The sequence below is a fragment of the Salvelinus namaycush genome, chromosome 2 (assembly GCF_016432855.1).
Source record: "Salvelinus namaycush isolate Seneca chromosome 2, SaNama_1.0, whole genome shotgun sequence".
In the NCBI taxonomy this organism is placed as follows: Eukaryota; Metazoa; Chordata; class Actinopteri; order Salmoniformes; family Salmonidae; genus Salvelinus; species Salvelinus namaycush.
Window position 1 is genome coordinate 79,465,299 of NC_052308.1, and position 22,007 is coordinate 79,487,305.

Here is a 22,007-nt window from a genome sequence, read left to right on the forward strand (position 1 = left end):
TTTGTATTGACTTCTGCATGTCTCTTGTAAGATTTGACAATATGCAATCAAGTGGCATTTATAAAAAAATATATATATATATATATTGTATTACGTGTTTTACTTTAAATGTGTTTTATTTCAAAATCTGTAACTTTCATTTACAGTAAAAAGTGGTGCTCCTGCACTTGAAAGGGTGTTCTAGAATGTAACAGGGTTTTCAGGGGAATTTATTTGAATTCCTAACAGAATGTGTAGTAAAGTGAGTTTCCACTAGGAAAATAAAAGTTATCAGGTGCACCTTTAGTTGAATTTGACATGGCTGTAATGATTGAGTTACATGTTTTCTAGCCCTTCGGGGCAAAATGGCTTTAGTTATGTGTGTTTTCACAACACTCTAGTGTTTGACAGGGTCCTCCAAGAAGTACACATTCATCTGTAGGAGGGGAAAAAGGTGAGACATGGTTTGAGTCTTCACATAAAAAGTGATGAGAATATTCTGAGCGATACCGCTCACCTAACTCTGCTGACTGGGGAGGAAGCACCACAGAGGCAATAATGTTTCTTGTTTCATCTCTTTCCTAGTTATCCGTCACCATGAGTACGGACGCTGAGATGCAAATCTACGGCAAGGCTGCCATATACCTCCGTAAATCTGAGAAGGAGAGGATGGAGGCACAAGCCATGCCCTTTGATTCAAAGAACGCCTGCTATGTGGCAGACAAGGTGGAGCTGTACCTTAAGGGTTTGGTCACTGCCAGGGCCGACGGGAAGTGTACTGTAACAGTCACGAAACCTGACGGCACTAAGGAGGTAAGCCTGATCTGAAAAGTTTTCAAATTCAAGTTTGTGTACTATAATTCTTGTAAAATCTACTAAATGCAACAACAAAGAAATACTAATGTTTTTTGTAAGCAGAAAATAACCTTCAAGTACATCATTTTTATCGCTGCTATTTAAAAATGGCATGGATTTTTTGTTATTGACTAGTAAAAAAACAGATACGTGTCAGTGGGTGATAACTAAGTAGTGGATTAATGTGGATGTACATTTTGTTACTGATTAAACTTGTATTTAATGAGCAAAAAGCATTCAGTCGTGTCCACTTTGATCTGCGTGTAAACTAGATTTCTGATTGTTTCAGGAAGGAAAAGAGTTCAAAGATGCAGACATCTATGAGATGAACCCCCCTAAGTACGACAAGATTGAGGACATGGCCATGATGACCTACCTGAATGAAGCCTCTGTGTTGTATAACCTCAAAGAGCGTTATGCAGCATGGATGATCTATGTAAGAAACCTGCACATACAAACACACACATACATTACTACACACAAATGAAAGGTAGAAACCAAAACATATCAATACAGTAGACCCACATCAGTATACCAAAGTACACCCACATCCTCACATAAATCCAGGTAAAAGTACATCTGACTTTACTAATCCACAAATGTAAATATGCTTTCATCCAGACCTACTCTGGGCTCTTCTGTGCCACGGTGAACCCCTACAAGTGGCTTCCCGTGTACGACGAAGAGGTTGTCAACGCCTACAGAGGGAAGAAGAGGATGGAGGCTCCACCCCATATCTTCTCCGTCTCTGACAACGCCTTTCAGTTCATGATGATTGGTACGATATCTCATGGATGGATGGATGGATCAATCAATCACATGTATTTATAAAGCGATTTTTACATAAGCAGATGTCACAAAGTGCTTATACAGAAACCCAGCCTAAAACCCCAAACAGCAAGCAAAGCAAATGTAGAAGCACTGTTGCTAGAAAAACTCCATAGAAAGGCAGGACCTAGAGAGAAACCTGTCTCTGAGGGGTGGCCAGTCCTCTTCTGACTGTGCCGGGTAGAGATTATAAGAGTATATGGCCATTAAGGCCAGATTGTTCTTCAAGATGTTCAAACGTTCATAGATGACCAGCATGGTCAAATAATAATCACAGTGGTTGTAGAGGGTGCAACAGGTCAGTACCTCAAGAGTAAATGTCAGTCGGATTTTCATAGCCGAACATTCAAAGGTCGAGATAGCAGGTGCGGTATATAGAGAGAGAGAGGGCGTGAGAGAGAGAGTCAAAAAACAGCAGGTCAAGGACAAGGTAGCACATCCGGTGCACAGGTTAGGGTTCCATAGCCGGAGGCAGAACAGTTGAAACTGGAGCAGCAGCACGACCAGGTGGACTAGGCACAGCCAGGAGTCATCAGGCCAGATAGTCCCGAGGCATGGTCCTAGGGCTCAGTTCCTCAGAGAGAGAGAGAATACTTAAGTTCACACAGGATACCAGATAAGACAGACTGACCCAAGCCCTATTCTTCAGTAAAGACTGAGTAAAGGTTGAGACAGAGTCTGCGTCTCTCACATGGATAGACAGACCAATACATAAAAATGTCCACAAGTGCCGATGGATTGATGGATTGATGGATGGATAGATTAAAATATACTTCAGAGAGGTATCTACTGTTTTCTAGTCTAGGTAATAACAGTCTGCTGGGAATATCTGATTTCACTACCCTTGATAAGAAAATGTTCCAAAATGAAATTCATGATGATGCTATGAATTAAATAATGTCCCCATAATGTTTCTTGAGTATGATAAGCAATATGTTTTTGTTTTCAGATAAGGAGAACCAGTCAGTCCTGATTACGTAAGTTGTTTACTAAAATGTCACTTGAGAAAGTGTTTCTATTGTAATAAGTTGGGTCACTTGGTGTGATGAAATACATTACATTATGAATAGATTATGACATTAGGTTGTGTAATAACGAGTCGATTAAAGGGAATATTTGTTAATGATTTACTTATGTTAGAAAACAGGTATTGTTCAATGCTATTTCATGGTGAAAGACAATCTGACACTCAAACATGTAACTAAAACCCCTCTTTCTCTGTCATATAAACCAGTGGAGAATCCGGTGCAGGAAAGACTGTCAACACCAAGCGTGTCATCCAGTACTTTGCCACCATTGCAGTGTCTGGTGCCAAGAAGGAAGCAGACCCTGGCAAAATGCAGGTAAGTTGTTCTTATGTTTGCCTTTTTAACACATTTCAGTTTGGTTGGCTGTGTAAACTGTTTTTCCAGTGGTGAATCCTGTTTCAAGCTATTGAGAAAAACTAACTTTACCATGTTACCAGTTTTTGAGCAACTTGTGTTTGTCTCAATCAGGGGTCTCTTGAGGATCAGATCATTGCAGCTAACCCTCTGCTGGAGTCTTACGGTAATGCCAAGACAGTGAGGAACGACAACTCGTCTCGCTTTGTAAGTATGAAGGCATACTGTGGAAGTTACCTTATATTGGAAAAATTTAATTCAGTAGTTCCCTATTGTTACACACATTTAAGATATTTTTTATTGCTGAAAATTTGAAATTCAAACTTGTCGTATTTTCAAGGTTCTAACGTCAATATCCTACATCTGTATTAATAGATCCAACATCTGTCCAACAAAACTGTAACATTTTAAAGGGGTCTATCAAAGTATAATGTTAGATTAATTTGTTGGCCTATTTCTAACCCCCATGCTCTACTACAGGGTAAATTCATCAGGATTCACTTCCAAGGTGGTAAACTGGCTAAAGCTGACATTGAGACCTGTGAGTTGGTTTTGATTGTTTCTCACTGCTTTCCTAAATTCACACAGATACATTTAAATGTAATGATATCCAACAAATTATCTCATTCTCTTTCTCTCTCTCATTCACTCTCTCTCTACTCTTTCTCTTTGTGTCGTTCTCTCTTTCTCTCTACTCTCTTTGTCATTCTCTCTCTCTCTCTCTCTCATTCACTCTCTCTCTCTTTCTCTTTGTGTCATTCTCCCTCTCCCTCTCCCCCAGACCTGCTGGAGAAGTCAAGAGTGTCCTTCCAGCTGCCCGATGAGAGAGGCTACCACATCTTCTTCCAGATGATGACAGGCCACAAACCTGAGCTAGTTGGTACGCCAGTGGAAATTATTCCCACCCCCATCTATGGAATATATTTAAAATATTCATAATCCACACTAATAATACAATGAGTATACAATGAGTACATCCAAGGTAACAAGGCATCTAGACATTTGGAAGGTCTTTGGGAAATATCTATCAAGTAATGCACTGTGATGCACTAGTCCACAAGTCTCAGTCTCCTCTTCTCATGCTATTCATTATATACTACATGTATCATTGAGTCCATCTATTGAGTAAAGGAGGGAGAGATACTGTAAAGGTAGGACAGCAGCATTCTAAGAGATTAACTGACAAGCTGTTCTCTGTTGTCCACAGAAATGGCGCTCATCACCACCAACCCCTACGACTTCCCCATGTGCAGCCAGGGTCAGATCGCTGTGGCCAGCATCAATGACAATGAAGAGCTGGATGCCACAGATGTGAGTCAAACAAAGGGTTAACCAAACTCTAGATATGGAATGGATAGGACCACCATACACACTGAATGCTCTGTGCAATTCCAACTTGGTGGCAGCTGGGAATGTTTATGTATGTTTTTGTTTGATACTAAATGCCTTGTTAGTTAGGGGTTAGGCGTGTGTCTCAAGGAACTCTTTCGTGCCTTCCAGAAGAGAGCACCACAAAGTGCCCTGTGGAACTGTGCTGCCATCTACTAATGTGTTGGCCAAGCGCAATCATGTGGAACAGAGAAGCCAGTCAAATCTATCCATCCCATTTGTTCTGCAGTGAGCAGCACAGAACTGTAGTGTAACTGAGCAAACTACCGTTCAGTTCATCACTGTTGTACTTCCTCTTTAATGCCAGGATGCCATTACCATCCTGGGCTTCACTAATGAAGAGAAGGTTGGCATCTACAAGCTGACAGGAGCTGTATTGCACCATGGAAACTTGAAATTCAAGCAGAAGCAGCGTGAGGAGCAGGCTGAGCCAGACGGCACAGAGGGTGAGTCCCACTCATAGATATACAATATGTAGAACATTAGTCCCATTCCCCAACATAGAAATAGAACACCGAAGACAGACAGTGCCACATGAAAGTCAGGCAGGAGATCATTTTTGGAGAACAAATTACAACCTCCAGAAATGTGGGTGAATCAAAACCTAACCCACAAAGAAGTTAACCAAACTATTTTGTCAGTGTGAAATCAGAAACAAGTGATCTTGTGTCCCTGAGTCTGTTGTTGTTGGTTCTCTCTCCAGTGGCTGATAAAATCGCCTACCTGCTGGGCCTGAACTCAGCTGAGATGTTGAAGGCTCTGTGCTACCCCAGAGTGAAGGTCGGCAACGAGTATGTGACCAAGGGACAGACTGTGCCTCAGGTAAGGCGGCCAAACACAGCATCTACCATTTTCTGAGCACTGGATTTATATTGGGTACGAGTGCATTGCTTTTGTTTTTCCCAAGCTTGTATCACCTTATCACTAGACATGGTCAATACCTCATGTATTAATTTGAGGTATTATCATTGCAGGTTAATAACTCAGTCAGTGCTCTGGCCAAGTCCATCTATGAGAGGATGTTCTTGTGGATGGTCATCCGTATCAATGAGATGTTGGACACCAAGAATCCAAGGCAGTTCTATATCGGTGTGCTTGACATTGCCGGGTTTGAGATCTTTGATGTGAGCATGAGACCAGAACAAGACAATTAGATGTGATTGAGATGGATTACAGTCTTGTATGATGAAATGATCCCTTTTAAAACTCCATCAACAGTACAACAGCATGGAGCAGCTGTGCATCAACTTCACCAATGAGAAACTGCAACAGTTTTTCAACCACACCATGTTCGTCCTGGAGCAAGAGGAGTACAAGAAGGAGGGAATCGTCTGGGCCTTCATTGACTTCGGCATGGACTTGGCTGCATGCATTGAGCTTATTGAGAAGGTAAGCTGTCTGTGAGGATTTTAATGGACCATTATAATGGACCATAACAGCAAAGCTCATATGGAGCGTTGTGTGAAATATTATCACAGTGGTTCAACGTATACAGTATTAAAATCACTGGGGAAGCCAATCGAGTAAAAAAAATATATATATTACAACCTATGTGTTGTGATAATTGCATTGTTTGCTCTATAACCTGTTAGTTCATGTGCCTTGCCACCGTGATATATAGGCCTAAGCCCGAGACAATAAGAAGACACAGCGGCAGAATAAATTCAACCACACCTTTGTTTCATCACAAAACCGGAGAGCAACATCTGTCCCGTGGAGTCCACAAAGCATAATGAATGTAACAAACAGTTACATAACCTACAGCATGGTCAGTCAAGTACATCTTTCTGCCATTTTCGGACCACTAAACATCTATTGATTTAGAACCACGGAGTTACTGCAAGTCACAAAGAAAACAGGAGCTGCCTCCCTCCACTATTCCAATACCATTTCAACTTCAACCTTTCAATGTCATCAAATAACCGATGCTTAGTCTAATACAGTGACAACTAAAAGATTCCAAAAACGAGTTAATTCCAATCAATGTCAGCTAAATATCACGTGGCTGTCCATGGTACTAATTTATGTGAGTAGAAAAAACATGTTGACTCACCCTACTTGTAGAGAAACGCCAATGCCATCCTCCTGTCTTTCATGTTGCTGAAACAGTCTCTGTCATACAGTACACACTTTACAATTGTGTTGTCCTTGGCTACCTGGCTAAAACCATTGCTCGCTATTCTAACTTCCTTTCCTGGGCTACGATTAGCTAGCTAGTTAACATTCGCCTTCTACACCTTGCTACATATTGAACTTCCATACTCTCAGACCAAAATAACAATGTATGAATTTATGGTTGGATCAGAATTGCTGTTAGAATCATTGGCCAGGATGGCAAATTAAGTAATACTACGAGTACAAATCCCTATCTCTATCCATGGTTAATTTAGGAAAGGGCCCATTTTAGCTAGCTAGCTATCCACTGGAGGACAACAAAAATTGTTTTTCTTTCTGTCAATAATGTTTGGATTGATGTGAAGCCAAATTCAAACTGGCTTCATTTCACACATTTTTTGGTGCACCAGGACCATTCACAGATTAGCTCACTCAGTTTAGCTCAACTCTGATTCGCAGTTATTGTATAAAAAAAAGATCAACGGAGGCCAAATGCTCGTTGTCTTCTTCCCATATATTCAATGTTACAATATCATATTAGTTTTGACAGCATCAGATATAAGAGCTACACATACAGAGAAAGAGGGGCACAGTTTTGCTCGCTCGGATGCTTTACCTGGAGAGATACATTCAGGCTCTTGCTAAGCGAGACAAAAGATATAAAATAATGTGTCATTTTTGGGGGGAAGCCTGGCTTCCCTTGGCACCCATGAATACATGCCACTGACAAGTTATCTGACTGTTGAGAACTCAATAGGAAACCTATTATGTGTCCCTAAATGAATCTAATCCTATAATAGCATGTTCACCAAATGAATAAATGTGATCCTAAATGGAAATATCACTAATTTGATATACATCTCTTTTCATAAAGCCATTGGGCATCTTCTCCATTCTTGAAGAGGAGTGCATGTTCCCCAAGTCTTCAGACACTACCTTCAAGGACAAGCTGTATGCCCAGCATCTTGGCAAAACACAGGCGTTTGAGAAGCCCAAGCCTGCCAAAGGCAAGGCAGAGGCCCACTTCTCCCTGGTGCACTACGCCGGAACTGTGGACTACAACATCACTGGGTGGCTGGAGAAGAACAAGGATCCCCTGAACGACTCAGTTTGTCAGCTGTACCAGAAGTCCGGAGTCAAAATTCTGGCTGCCCTGTATCCCCCTCCCCCACCTGAGGGTAAGACCAGCATCATGTCAAATGATTTAACTAAGCACTACTTATAACTTAGACCGAATGTTCTTTAAAATCGTTGAATGTATAGCAATCTTTCAGGGTGTTTTCACCAGGTTAATTTATTCATACACTTGGTTAATTCAAATCATACAATAGGTGTTATTTTACACAATGACATTGGCAGCATTTGCCTCTAGATACGTGTGAAGTTAACCAGAGATTCTCTGGTTTATAATTAGTGTGCTTGCTGAAGACAAGACCACTCTTCTTACATACTCTTATTATTATTCTATTTCTTCCACCTGCTCCAGGAAATGTACTTTTCTAGTTATCTTTTACTTTTCCCCATTTTAACAGATAAAGCCAAGAAAGGAGGCAAGAAGAAGGGTGGTTCCATGCAGACAGTGTCCTCCCAGTTCAGGGTGAGCTTTTGAAATGTGTAGATTCAGTCCTTTAAAATGTGCATTGATTAGCATAAATGATGTCTGAGAAAATGGTTTGTAACCCCCTTACAGGAGAACTTACATAAGCTGATGACCAACTTGAGGAGCACTCATCCTCACTTTGTGCGCTGCCTGATCCCCAACGAGTCAAAGACTCCAGGTACAGGAAATATTGACTTAAATATGTCATCTTATCAGTACAGTATCAGTGACTTTAACAATCCCAATCCATAACCTGTTTATGAGTATTAAAAGAGACTTGTTTTGTTTTACCAGGTCTGATGGAGAACTTCCTGGTTATCCACCAGCTCAGGTGTAATGGTGTACTGGAGGGTATCAGGATCTGCAGAAAGGGCTTCCCCAGCAGAATCATCTATGCTGACTTCAAGCAGAGGTACACACGTACACACACGCACACACACCACATTAAATATCTGCTCCAAGGGTTTTCCCAGCATCAGAATAGTCTTACCTGTCATGTAATATAACCAACTTATTACAACTTGACATACTTAAAAAATGTCTCCTCATTCAGGTACAAAGTACTGAATGCCAGTGTCATCCCTGAGGGCCAGTTCATGGACAACAAGAAGGCTTCTGAGAAGCTGCTTGGGTCCATTGATGTGAATCACGAGGATTACAAGTTTGGACACACCAAGGTCAGTCAAATGCCCCCAGCAAAAGCTGACAACAAAACACAACTTGAATAATAATTTAAACCTGTACCATATAAAATCTCTCCAGGTGATCTATCCATCCTTTTGTTCTTTCTTCTTCATTTAACTAATGGTAAAGGTGGAAAAACATTGTCCAGTTTTTTTCTTCAAAGTCATACATGACAAGTATAGAAGAGAAACTAAACTCATTATCATTTGCATTGTGTTATAGTCGTATGGCTGCAGATATCTGTATCTGTGCACATTATTTATCTACAGTGCCTTCAGAAAGTATTCACACCCCTTGACTTTTTCCACCTTTACCTTTGAAAAGTTGGGATTTAACTGTGATTTATTGTCAATGAGCGACACAAAATATTTGAATGTCAAAATGGAAGAAAAATTGTAATGTTTGTAAATAACAATTATGAAAAATAGAACATGATTACATAAGTATTCAACCCTCTGGGCCAACACGTTAGACTTCCTTTTGGCAGCGATTACGGCTGTGAGCCTTTCTGGTTAAGTCTCTAAGCGCTATCCACACCTGGATTGTACAATATTTGAACATTACTCTTTAAACAATTCTTCAAGCTCTGTCAAGCTGGTTGTTGATCATTGCTAGACAGCCATTTTCACGTCTTGCCATAGATTTTCATGCCGATTTAAGTCAAACTGTAGCTTGGACACTCAGGAACATTCAATATCATTTTGGTTACAACTCCAGTGTAGATTTGGCCTTCTGCTTTGGGTTATTGTCCTGCTGAAAGGTGAATTTGTCTCCTAGTGCCTTTTGGCAAGCAGACTGAATCAGATTTTCCTCTAGGGTTTTTGCCTGTGCTTTGCTCTACTCCGTTTCTTTTTATCGAAAAAAAAAAACTCCCTAGTTTTTGTCAACAACAAGCATACCCACAACATGATGCAGCCACCACCATGCTTGAAAAAATGAAGAGTGGTACTCAGTGTTGTGTTGGATTTGCCATAATGCTTTGTATTCAGGACTTAAAGTACATTTCTTTGCCACATTCTTTTGCAATTTTACTTTAGTGCTTTGTTGCAAACAGGATGCATGTTTTGGAATATTTTTTATCTGTACAGACTTTCTTCTTTTCACTCTGTCATTTATGTTGGTGTTGTGGAGTAACTACAATTTTGTTGATCCATTCTCAGTTTTCTCCTATCACAGCCATTAAACTCTGTTTTAAAGTCACCATTCGCCTCATGGTGAAATCCCTGAGCGGTTTCCTTCCGCTCTGGCAACTGAGTTAGGAAGGATGCCTATATATTTGTAGTTACTAGGTGTATTGATACACCATCCAAAGTGTAATCGATAACTTTACCCATCTACCAATAGGTGCTTTTCTTTGCGAGGCATTGGAAAAACCTCCCTGGTCTTTGTGGTTGAATCTGTGTTTGAAATTCACTGCTCGACTGAGGGACCTTACAGATAATTGTATGTGTGGGGTACAAAGATGAGGTAGTCATTCAAAAATCATGTTAAACACTATTATTGGACACAGAGTGAGTCCATGCAACTTATTATGTGACTTGTTAAGCACATTTTTACTCCTGAACTTATTTAGGCTTGCCATAACAAAGGGGTTGGATACTTATTGACCGAAGACATTTCAGCTTTCATTTCAAATTAATTAATTTGTAAAAATGTGTCTAAAAACATATTTCCACTTTGACATTATGGGGTATTGTGTGTAGGCCAGTGACACAACATCTCCAATGTAATCCATTTTAAATTCAGGCTGGAAAAAGTTGAGGGCTGTGAATATTTTCTGAAGGCTCTGTACAACAGTACAATAACTAACAACTTAGAAACAACCTATCACATGGTTTGTTTGTAACCATTGCAAAGTTAATGTTGTTTAAATCAATCAAGTGGTGTTGTTCCCCTCTTTTGATTCAACCCTTTCTATCTGTCACCATCTGTGGTTCCATTGACCATGTTAACCTGTGTCTCAGGTGTTCTTCAAAGCCGGTCTGCTGGGTGTCCTGGAGGAGATGAGAGATGAGAAGCTGGCCACTCTGGTCGGCATGGTCCAGGCTCTCAGCCGTGGATTCCTCATGAGGAGAGAGTTTAGCAAGATGATGGAGAGGAGGTGAGGAATAGCAGACATCTTGGCAAAGCTTTCTATCAACCACCTGTATCTAATGCATTATGATTACATACTGTATATGCTGTGAGTTGTTCAGAATGAGAAAGTACATCTTATAATGGTCAACTAAATCTTTTGGGTTAATTAATTTAGTCCAGAAATGGATGTAGCAACTAAGGATTCTAGCTTTATAGTTGCAGTTTGAGACTTGGCTGTTCAATTGTCATTTAAATGTGTGGCATTTAAATATTCATTCTTGAAGTATATAAAATGCCTCATGAGCTTAGCATGCACGACCTGTCAGATCTTGCATCTAGAGCACTGTCTATGAATTTAAGAGGGGTTACATTTCCCTGGCCCCCTTCCTCAGCTGTAAACAAACAGTGGCAGGTGGTTCTGTTTTGTTATTCATCTAATCCCAGAATGTAGCTTTAAGCATGTCACTCATCATGTCACTCTGTCCTTTCTGTCGACCAGAGAATCAGTTTACGCCATCCAGTACAACATCCGCTCATTCATGAATGTGAAAACCTGGCCATGGATGAAGTTGTACTTCAAGATCAAGCCCCTGCTGCAGAGCGCTGAGACTGAGAAGGAGCTGGCCAACATGAAGGAGAACTATGAGAAGATGACAACAGACCTGGCCAAGGCTCTGGCCACAAAGAAGCAAATGGAGGAGAAGTTGGTGGCCCTGACGCAGGAGAAGAACGACCTGGCACTCCAAATAGCATCTGTGAGTGAAAAACTACCCTCAAATGGGCACATTTACACACACATGAATACACACACACACACACACACACACACATAAACACTCTGAAAAGTATGTGGCTAACTCACATTTCTATTGCCCATGTTATATGCTGTATATGTTTCATGAATTTCTATTGATTTGCTCTGACATCTTTCACTAAAGTGAGGCCTCTGATTCTTCCTCCTGTTCTGAAACCAGGAAGGAGAGAGTCTGAACGATGCTGAGGAAAGGTGCGAGGGGCTCATCAAGAGCAAGATCCAGCTGGAGGCCAAACTCAAAGAGACGACCGAGAGGCTGGAGGATGAGGAGGAGATCAATGCTGAGTTGACTGCCAAGAAGAGGAAGCTGGAGGATGAGTGCTCTGAGCTGAAGAAGGACATTGATGACCTGGAGCTCACCCTGGCCAAAGTGGAGAAGGAGAAGCACGCCACTGAAAACAAGGTCTTGTGTCTTATCATAGACAGTCTAACCAAACAATAATCAACTCAAAACATAGCTTAAGAGAAATGGAATTCAAGTTGTATTGTGGGTGCAGGAACAATTAAGACACAATAGGGGAATTTCAGTTGTGGGGAACTTCCCATCTAGTGTTGAATCTACAGTGCAGTAATTGTTGACACATTTCTAATCTAAATTAAATGAATGCAATACATAACAAACTAAATCTCCCCTTTATGGTGAAGTATAATTATGTTGTGGCCATTTACAGGTTAAAAACCTGACAGAGGAGATGGCGTCTATGGATGAGAGTGTTGCCAAGCTGACCAAGGAGAAGAAAGCCCTCCAAGAGGCCCACCAGCAGACACTGGATGACCTGCAGGCAGAGGAGGACAAAGTCAACACTCTGACCAAGGCCAAGACCAAGCTGGAACAGCAAGTGGACGACGTGAGTGGAGTTTGACATTTTGGCCATGATAGTAGGTAAGATGATATTATCTTCAGTTGTTTAGATTTGAACAATATATGTGTTTTTATCTTCTAGCTTGAGGGTTCTCTGGAGCAAGAGAAGAAGCTCCGTATGGACCTTGAGAGATCCAAGAGAAAGCTGGAGGGAGATCTGAAACTGGCCCAGGAGTCCATAATGGACCTGGAGAATGACAAGCAGCAAGCTGATGAGAAAATCAAGAAGTAAACACAAGCAAATGACTACAGTATTACCTTCTATAATGGTTGTTCTTGGCTAATACGTGTTATTATGAATTAGCATTTCCATGGAGATTCTGACAAGCAAAGCGAATGGTATGATAGTCTGTCTTTACACTATCAAACCAAAACTAACTCTGAAATCAACGTGTTTTTGTTTCTTAGGAAGGAGTTTGAGACCACCCAGCTCCTCAGCAAGGTTGAGGATGAGCAGTCTCTGGGAGCTCAGCTGCAGAAGAAGATCAAGGAACTCCAGGTACAGTACAGGATATAAGCTCCAGTACAGAAAAGCACAGACTTGAATCATTTCCTGAACAACATTTTTCTGGTAGCACATTTTTCCCAGTGGCTTCTGATGGCTGATCAGTTTGGAAGGTGGTACTTCTTATTGGTGATTCTAACCGTTGTAAAGATGGTGCGTCTTACCATTGTGGGTTGGCTCCTGCATGGGACACTGTCTACAGAATATATAACTGTCTTTGTATTAAAACACATTTATGCTAAATATACATACTATTATTATTTAGTGAGGTTCAATTGTTTCAACTGTATTGTAGTGTTCATCCCCCTGCTCCTGCCCCCTGTTCTAGGCCCGTATTGAGGAGCTGGAGGAGGAAATTGAGGCTGAGCGTGCTGCCAGGGCTAAGGTTGAGAAGCAGAGGGCCGATCTCTCCAGGGAACTTGAGGAGATCAGCGAGAGGCTGGAGGAGGCCGGAGGCGCCACTGCTGCTCAGATTGAGATGAACAAGAAGCGTGAGGCTGAGTTCCAGAAGCTGCGTCGTGATCTTGAAGAGTCCACCCTGCAGCATGAGGCCACAGCCGCTGCTCTGCGCAAGAAGCAGGCCGACAGTGTGGCTGAGCTCGGGGAGCAGATCGACAACCTGCAGCGCGTCAAGCAGAAGCTGGAGAAGGAGAAGAGCGAGTACAAGATGGAGATTGATGACCTCTCCAGCAACATGGAGGCCGTCGCCAAGGCTAAGGTGAGTAGTGATGTTTTGGTAAAGCAGTGTTGAGGAGGGTCAACTACATTACCATTCAAGTGAACTGAAGTTGACAGGAGTCCCATATATAAAGTAATGATGGAACATGTTACACTAACAGGGCAATCTGGAGAAGATGTGCCGTACTCTTGAGGACCAGCTGAGTGAGCTCAAGACTAAGAATGATGAGAATGTTCGCCAGGTCAACGACATCAGCGGACAGAGAGCCAGACTCCTGACAGAAAATGGTACCAACAACAATGATCAACAAGCCAATGCTTTCCTTCAGTAAAACATAAAGTATTGTGGGCTGTATCGACTTCTTCTGAGGAGCCTCCACTGGTCCACATAGTTTCTACTGTACTATTTACCTCCGAACAACATTAACTATGATACATTAAAATACATTTTCCATCTTAGAAAACAGTGACCCTATTAACAAGATGTCCCTCTGTCCTTGCAGGTGAGTTTGGTCGCCAGCTGGAGGAGAAGGAAGCCCTGGTGTCTCAGCTGACCAGAGGCAAACAGGCCTTCACTCAGCAGGTGGAGGAGCTGAAGAGGGCTGTTGAGGAGGAGGTCAAGGTAAGGCACCCAAGATGGAAAGTTTAGAGCCATATATTTACATAGATGGTGACTACGCCACCCTCAGACTCCTAGTGTCTCTCCACCCTCAGAGACTCCTACTGTCTCTCCACCCTCAGAGACCCCTACTGTCTCTCCACCCTCAGAGACTCCTACTGTCTCTCCACCCTCAGAGACTCCTCTGTCATTTGTTTGACTATCTCTCTTATCTCTCTTTGCATTTTGTCTTTCTTTCTCACAGGCTAAAAACGCACTGGCCCACGGTGTTCAGTCTGCCCGCCATGACTGTGACCTCCTGAGGGAGCAGTTTGAGGAGGAGCAGGAGGCCAAGGCAGAGCTGCAACGCGGCATGTCCAAGGCCAATAGTGAGGTGGCTCAGTGGAGGACTAAGTATGAAACTGATGCCATCCAGCGCACAGAGGAGCTGGAGGAGGCCAAGTGAGTCACACACAACAGAAAAAACTCAAATATGGTGTGGATGGTGAGGGTGGTAGGGGGCTCTGAGAAAATGTGAGATCAACAATATGTATTGTAACATTTGTTTTCGCAACATAAAACCATCCTCTGTTGTCTAACAGGAAGAAGCTGGCCCAGCGTCTGCAGGATGCTGAGGAGACCATTGAGGCGACCAACTCCAAGTGCGCCTCCCTGGAGAAGACCAAGCAGAGGCTGCAGGGAGAGGTGGAGGACCTCATGATTGATGTTGAGAGAGCCAACGCATTGGCCGCCAACCTCGACAAGAAGCAGAGGAACTTTGACAAGGTGAAAATGAATAAACCTCACCTTAGGCTGATATTTACTGTCTGGTATATGATCAATTGTAGTATAATTGAAGCATATTTCTGATTCAAAATTCTTCATCAATGACTTCTGATGAAAATCCCATGGATTTCCCTAGGTTCTGGCAGAGTGGAAGCAGAAGTATGAGGAGGGCCAGGCTGAGCTGGAAGGAGCTCAGAAGGAGGCTCGCTCTATGAGCACTGAACTCTTCAAGATGAAGAACTCCTACGAGGAGGCTCTGGATCATCTGGAGACTCTGAAGAGAGAGAACAAGAACCTGCAACGTGAGCATTTAACAGCAGTTCTATTTGGCTCATGTTTCATTAGCAATATTAATTGCTGTTAATAAATTCACTGTTATTATGATTCAATGTCAACTTCAGTACATTGGCGATATCCACTGAAAATCTCCCAAGTGTAAACTGCTCCTGTGTGTGTGTGTGCAGAGGAGATCTCTGACCTGACTGAGCAGATCGGAGAGACTGGCAAGAGCATCCATGAGCTGGAGAAGGCCAAGAAGACCGTGGAGACAGAGAAGTCTGAGATCCAGACCGCTCTGGAGGAGGCTGAGGTACAAACTACAGCTGTTTGATGGGGAAAGCAGTGTTACACTAGCCAACGCCAGCTACAGTCCAATGATCCCTGTATTTGAGTTTATTGTAGTCATATATATTTCACTCCTACATCCAAATGTATTGAACACAATTGGCCTGACTGCTTCTGTTTGTCCAGGGAACACTGGAGCACGAGGAATCCAAGATTCTGCGTGTGCAGCTGGAGCTGAACCAGATCAAGGGTGAGGTGGACAGGAAGATCGCTGAGAAGGACGAGGAGATGGAGCAGATCAAGAGGAACAGCCAGAGGGTGGTTGACTCCATGCAGAGCACCCTGGACTCTGAGGTCAGGAGCAGGAATGATGCCCTGAGGGTGAAGAAGAAGATGGAGGGAGACCTGAACGAGATGGAGATCCAGCTGAGCCACTCCAACAGGCAGGCCGCTGAGGCCCAGAAACAGCTGAGGAATGTCCAGGGACAGCTCAAGGTAAAGGGACTGGGACAGCAGGCTCAAGAACCTGAACATGGAGAGGGATTTGTTTTGAAATCTGTAGAAAATAATAGAACAGAGGATTTGAATAGAGTGGTTTATGTACTAAAGGTAGCGATACTGGGGAAATTCTTGCCAATGAACATTTCTATCACTGATCCTATCACCCCTACTTCCACAAGTCCAAATGAACGTATGTCATTGTGAACCCCAGGATGCCCAATTGCACCTTGATGACGCCGTCCGTGTCGCAGAAGACATGAAGGAGCAGGCAGCCATGGTGGAGCGCAGAAACGGTCTGATGGTGGCTGAAATCGAGGAGCTGAGAGTTGCTCTGGAGCAGACAGAGCGAGGCCGCAAAGTGGCTGAGACTGAGCTGGTAGACGCCAGCGAGCGTGTTGGCCTGCTGCACTCCCAGGTATGGGTCAAAAGCCATTTCTAATGAAACTCAACCAGGCATACAGTTTAAACACACCTGGAATTTGACAGTGTTTGCCTTAGATTTTCATAATTTCAGTCTTGTGACTTGCAAGTTTTCTTGAGAGTCAAACAAATCATCTTGTTTCCTTCTTCAGAACACCAGCCTTCTGAACACCAAGAAGAAGCTAGAGACTGACCTGGTGCAGGTGCAGGGAGAGGTGGACGACATCGTCCAGGAGGCCAGGAATGCAGAGGAGAAGGCCAAGAAGGCAATCACTGACGTGAGTCCTTGAATTACATCAACTTGATTTGTCCCCAAGTGCCAATGGTAGCAGGGCTGGTTAAGAACAACAAAGATCTGAGGGGGACGTTATGATTGGTGCATAAATTAAACAAACTACTATTCCAGGCGGCCATGATGGCTGAGGAGCTGAAGAAGGAGCAGGACACCAGCTCTCACCTGGAGAGGATGAAGAAGAACCTGGAGGTCACAGTCAAGGACCTCCAGCACCGCCTGGATGAGGCTGAGAATCTGGCCATGAAGGGAGGCAAGAAGCAGCTCCAGAAACTGGAGTCCAGGGTGAGTTACCAGCAGGGTGGATTAGGGTGGATTGAAAGACTGATTGCTGGACATGTATTTGATACACAGGAGCATTGTTTAGTGACTTGTTCTCGATATAACCCACCTAGATCAGGGGTTCCCAAACTTCTTTGCATCGGGGACCACCCCTTTTGTGATAGCGAATTCATCAGGGACCCTCTTCATAAGATCAGAACACAACTCCTACTTTAAAGTGCATCAGAAATAGCATCCACGCAGATTTACTATGACTTCTGCAGTGCATGACTGGACTAATCAAGTCTCGGGCCCTGGGAAATAACATTTTTAAGTCCCCCTTCTTTGCATCAGAGAGAAAATGTTGCTGTTTTAAAGGTAATTTCCTGTCATTCTACACATTTAGCCTTTGGGCAAAAAAAATGTTGCAGTTTTAAATCTTAAATTATGGTGAATTTATGATCATAACAAAACAAATTATAATAATTTTACACTTATTTAGTGGAGTTGATTAAAGACCTTTAAATAAATTCAAATGTACTCATCTAGTTGCTTCATTCAGGCTCAAACTGTGGTCTCAGCAGACTTCTTCTAATCTGCCATTTCATTCATAATAATAATAATAATAATAATTCACAATAAATATCAACACAGAATATAATATACATTCATCGAATTAATGTCATAGTAATAATTTCTCTCTCTTTCGTTATGTCTCATTCACCGGCCGTTGCTAGGGAAGCTAGCGTTGCTATGTTGGGATACCAGCTAGCAGGCTAATGGCTGAATTAGCTTGTAGGCTAGCGGACGTTAATAAGTTCATAAAACCTAAAAACACAACATAACATCTCAACAAACATATGTACATACTCCAGAAACATTACCGTCTTGAATATAGGGATTTTACACTCGCTTACCTTCAAAATAAAAATATATGAATGTATTTATGTCGATGATTCTGTCTTGCTGTTGACTCAAATGGCGAACTTCTCTCAACTGCCATGGCGCGAGCCCCAAAATAGAAGCAATTAAAACATGCGAGTGGCGGCCTCTAGTCACCTTACTGGTACTGCACCATACACCACTAAACGCATGACAACATGGATAGTCATGTTACTAATACAAGAAGAATTGAGTTGTGAGCCTCCCAGACCCGTTTATCTAAGAGTTAATAACATAAATTGTGGATGAATAATATTACATTGTACTGTATTGCACCCTCTAAACGTTTTCCAAAGATCTCTGGCTGTTTAATCTGTTCTTGCTAGAAATATACATAAACAAATTGAAATGTAAATTCCACTTTGAGAACCACTGACCTAGATAATGAAAAGTTGTTGTTATTATTACAGACCCCTTCAATAAATGTTTTAAAAGAGTACATAGGAACAGATGACAATTGTGCCCCCTTGACTGGGTTGAAGACTATACCTGTTTTACAAATATTTGTTACGTCTGATTTCACGACCTCCAACAAACTCCTACGTTTATTTCTTCCACAAAGGTGCGTGAGCTCGAGACTGAGGTGGAGGCAGAGCAGAGAAGAGGTGTAGACGCGGTCAAGGGAGTCCGCAAGTATGAGCGCAGAGTCAAGGAGCTCACTTACCAGGTAAGAGAAAGTACATTCTTCACACAGACAGGTTTGTGTGTATAACTATGGCACATTGATTCTGTGATCTCCCACAGACTGAGGAGGATAAGAAGAACGTTAGCAGACTTCAGGACCTGGTTGATAAGCTGCAGATGAAAGTGAAGGCCTACAAGAGGCATTCTGAGGAAGCGGTGAGTCACAGACTTAGTCAAATACTCTGAGAGCAGACATTCAAGAAGAAAAATCCCTAGTTAACATTATAAAACTTAATGTTCATAAAATGTAGTTTGAAGTAAGTGTTGCTACAGCACATCAGTCAACAATGACAATTGATAGTGCAAGTAATTGCTGATGAAATTGTACACATTTCTGAGTGCCTCCTATGTGTTACCAACTTAAAGGAGAGGGGTTGAATATTAATTAGCTGGTCTAGTGATCGTGCTGGAGGCAGCGGTTTGATCCCCCGTTCTGCCACTCACTTTCTCTGCTCTATCATATATCTCCCTGTATACATTGCTTTCCTAAATCTGCCAATATGTGTTTTGTTGAAAATAATATTTATATTTGCTACCTGAAGCTTCAAACTTTAAATGCTGATGTTCTGCTCTCCCTCTCATTTCCTCACCCAGGAGGAAGCAGCCAATAGCCATATGTCTAAGTTCAGGAAGGTTCAGCATGAGCTGGAGGAGGCTGAGGAGCGTGCTGACATCGCTGAGACTCAGGTCAACAAGCTCAGAGCCAAGACCCGTGACTCTGGAAAGGTACAGAACTGCTTCTAAACCCATACCTGACTCATGTTCAGATATGACCACATCAACACCACCTATGATTCAGTCTTCTCAGAGGTCAATACAGACCTTTTACACTCAACTGTATTGAAGATCTCTAAGAAGAACATTTCAGGAAGCGTTAAACAATAAAGATTAATTCAGTTGGAACTTCAAAATTGAAAATCCAAGCTGAGCACTGAGCATTAAAGACTTGATCCAATCTCTTCTATCCATATATTTATCATGTTCATTATTATTACTGATCCATTATATTCTATCCATATATTTATCATGTTCATTATTATTACTGATCCATTATATTCTATCAATATATTTATCAGGTTCATTGTTATTACTGATCCATTATATTCTATCCATATATTTATCATGTTCATTATTATTACTGATCCATTATATTCTATCCATATATTTATCATGTTCATTATTACAACTGATCCATTATATTCTATCCATATATTTATCATGTTCATTGTTATTACTGATACATTATATTCTATCCATATATTTATCATGTTCATTATTATTACTGATACATTATATTATGTATTTATTCTTACAGGGAAAAGAAGTTGCTGAATAAACAAGACCAAAGTATTGAAGATCAAAGTCTTACCATTTTCCCGTGTTGCATAAAATATGATTTTCATGGTGAAATGTTGAGCGTTGATTAAAAACATGTGGATCTACATACACTTCCTTTGTGACTGTGGACTTATTACTCAGCAAACAGATTTTTAATACCCCATAAAATATTGTACTTTAAATAATGGAGCAATCTGGGATTCTAACAACAACAAAGTGGTACACCAACAAAGCGTCCACATCAGCTGAGGGATGAGGCTGGAGAAATGTAACCACTCAAATTCTCAGACTGAGCTATGGATGTAAGGACTGACCAGCTAAAAATCTAATTATAGTTTTAAGTACTTTACATCACTGATAAATGTGCTTGAGCCATCCCCCTGGCATGATATTGGCTACACTGTCTAGCTACTTCCCATTCCTTACTGAGGAAAGCAGGAGCTAGAACACTGTGCCTGCCTCATGTCATTGTGTTGCCGGTGCAAACTCTCCCCATTGAGCAGTGTAGACTGTATCATCGTGGCATCCAAATGGTGACTACCAATATTACAAGTATTTTCTTGTGTAAGCTAGCCTGACGACTCACACTAAATTATTCCGCTGATCTGTTGTTTGCTACATACTTCATTGCTGAGAGAAAACTAGCGTCCGTCCGTGGACTTGGCGTAGTGTTTGGCCAGAGCAAGGACTCTGGGAAGCTAGGCAACACGTAGGCTGCTATCTTACTCGAAATAAAATCAAGTGCGAATGAACAAATTGGAGAGAGTGACTAAAATATCACTGTAAGCCTCCCAGGGCCGTTCTGCCTCTAAGTGTTAAGAACTAACATAGTGGATTAATAATTTTGTATTGTATTACACTCTCTAAACGTTTTCTTACAGAAACATTTCAATTTGGGTTTGTCAATATAGGCCTTTTCCCCTGACTGTAAAGGGTTCAACCTTCTCAGGGCTGCAGTCCCGTTAACGGGATCGATATGACAACAGCCAGTGAAAGTGCAGGACGCCAAATTCAAACAGAAATCTCATAATTAAAATTCCTCAAGCATACAAGTATTTCACACCATTTTAAAGATACACTTCTTGTTAATCCCACCACAGTGTCCGATTTCAAAAAGGCTTTACTGCGAAAGTACCACAAATGATTATGTTAGGTCACCGCAAAATCACAGAAAAACACAGCCATTTTTCTAGCCAAAGACAGGAGTCACAAAAAGCAGAAATAGAGATAAAATTAATCACTAACCTTTGATGATCTTCATCAGATGACACTCATAGGAGTTCATGTTACACAATACATATATGTTTTGTTCGATAAAGTTCATATTTATATCCAAAAACCTCAGTTTACATTGGCGCCATGTTCAGAAATGCCTCCAAAATATCTGGAAAAATTGCAGAGAGCCACATCAAATAACATAAATACTCATCATAAACTTTGATGAAAGACACACGTTTTACAGAGAATTAAAGATACACTTGTTCTTGATGCAACCGCTGTGTCAGATTTCAAAAAAGCTTTACGGCAAAAGCACAATATTCAATAATCTGAGAACAGCGTTCAGCCACAAAAGGAAGCCATACAGTTACCCGCCAAATTGTGCAGTCACCAAAAGTCATAAATAGCATTATAAATCTTCACTTACCTTTGCTGATCTTCGTCGGAATGCACTCCCAGGACTCCCACTTCCACAAGAAATGTTCGTTTTGTTCGGTAATGTCCATAATTTATGTCCAAATAGCTACTTTTGTTAGCTTGTTTGGTAAACAAATCCAAAGTCACGAAGCGTGTTCACTAAAAGCAGACGAAATGTCAAAAAGTTCCGTAACAGTCAGTAGAAACATGTCAAACGAT

The 22,007-nt window shown here is 41.7% G+C and overlaps 1 protein-coding gene across 1 annotated transcript; it reads left to right on the forward strand.

Annotated features, from left to right (window-relative positions):
• The first annotated feature begins 389 nt into the window (after positions 1-389).
• Positions 390-20,264, forward strand: LOC120019531 (myosin heavy chain, fast skeletal muscle-like). Its single transcript, XM_038962830.1, has 40 exons — positions 390-433; positions 565-792; positions 1,124-1,270; positions 1,456-1,612; positions 2,612-2,639; positions 2,897-3,005; positions 3,159-3,251; positions 3,525-3,585; positions 3,826-3,924; positions 4,252-4,355; positions 4,741-4,879; positions 5,137-5,255; positions 5,408-5,557; positions 5,652-5,822; positions 7,423-7,726; positions 8,081-8,145; positions 8,239-8,326; positions 8,443-8,560; positions 8,702-8,825; positions 10,797-10,933; positions 11,408-11,663; positions 11,883-12,125; positions 12,394-12,570; positions 12,667-12,812; positions 12,993-13,083; positions 13,418-13,807; positions 13,929-14,055; positions 14,271-14,389; positions 14,631-14,827; positions 14,968-15,151; positions 15,288-15,453; positions 15,616-15,740; positions 15,902-16,210; positions 16,428-16,631; positions 16,789-16,914; positions 17,043-17,213; positions 18,694-18,798; positions 18,876-18,971; positions 19,410-19,541; positions 20,131-20,264. The coding sequence occupies exons 2-40, from the start codon at positions 577-579 to the stop codon at positions 20,149-20,151; spliced, it is 5,814 nt and encodes a 1,937-aa protein (XP_038818758.1). The 5' UTR covers positions 390-433; positions 565-576; the 3' UTR covers positions 20,152-20,264.
• Positions 20,265-22,007: the final 1,743 nt, after the last annotated feature.

What these genes read in the sequence shown, in the direction of transcription:
- LOC120019531 (XM_038962830.1), top strand. Translation starts at nt 577, where the DNA reads ATGAGTACGGACGCTGAGATGCAAATCTACGGCAAGGCTGCCATATAC. An exon ending in ACGACAACTCGTCTCGCTTT is followed by an intron (nt 3,252 to 3,524) that starts GTAAGTATGAAG and finishes GCTCTACTACAG; the next exon opens with GGTAAATTCATCAGGATTCA. An exon ending in AGAAGATCAAGGAACTCCAG is followed by an intron (nt 13,084 to 13,417) that starts GTACAGTACAGG and finishes CCCCTGTTCTAG; the next exon opens with GCCCGTATTGAGGAGCTGGA.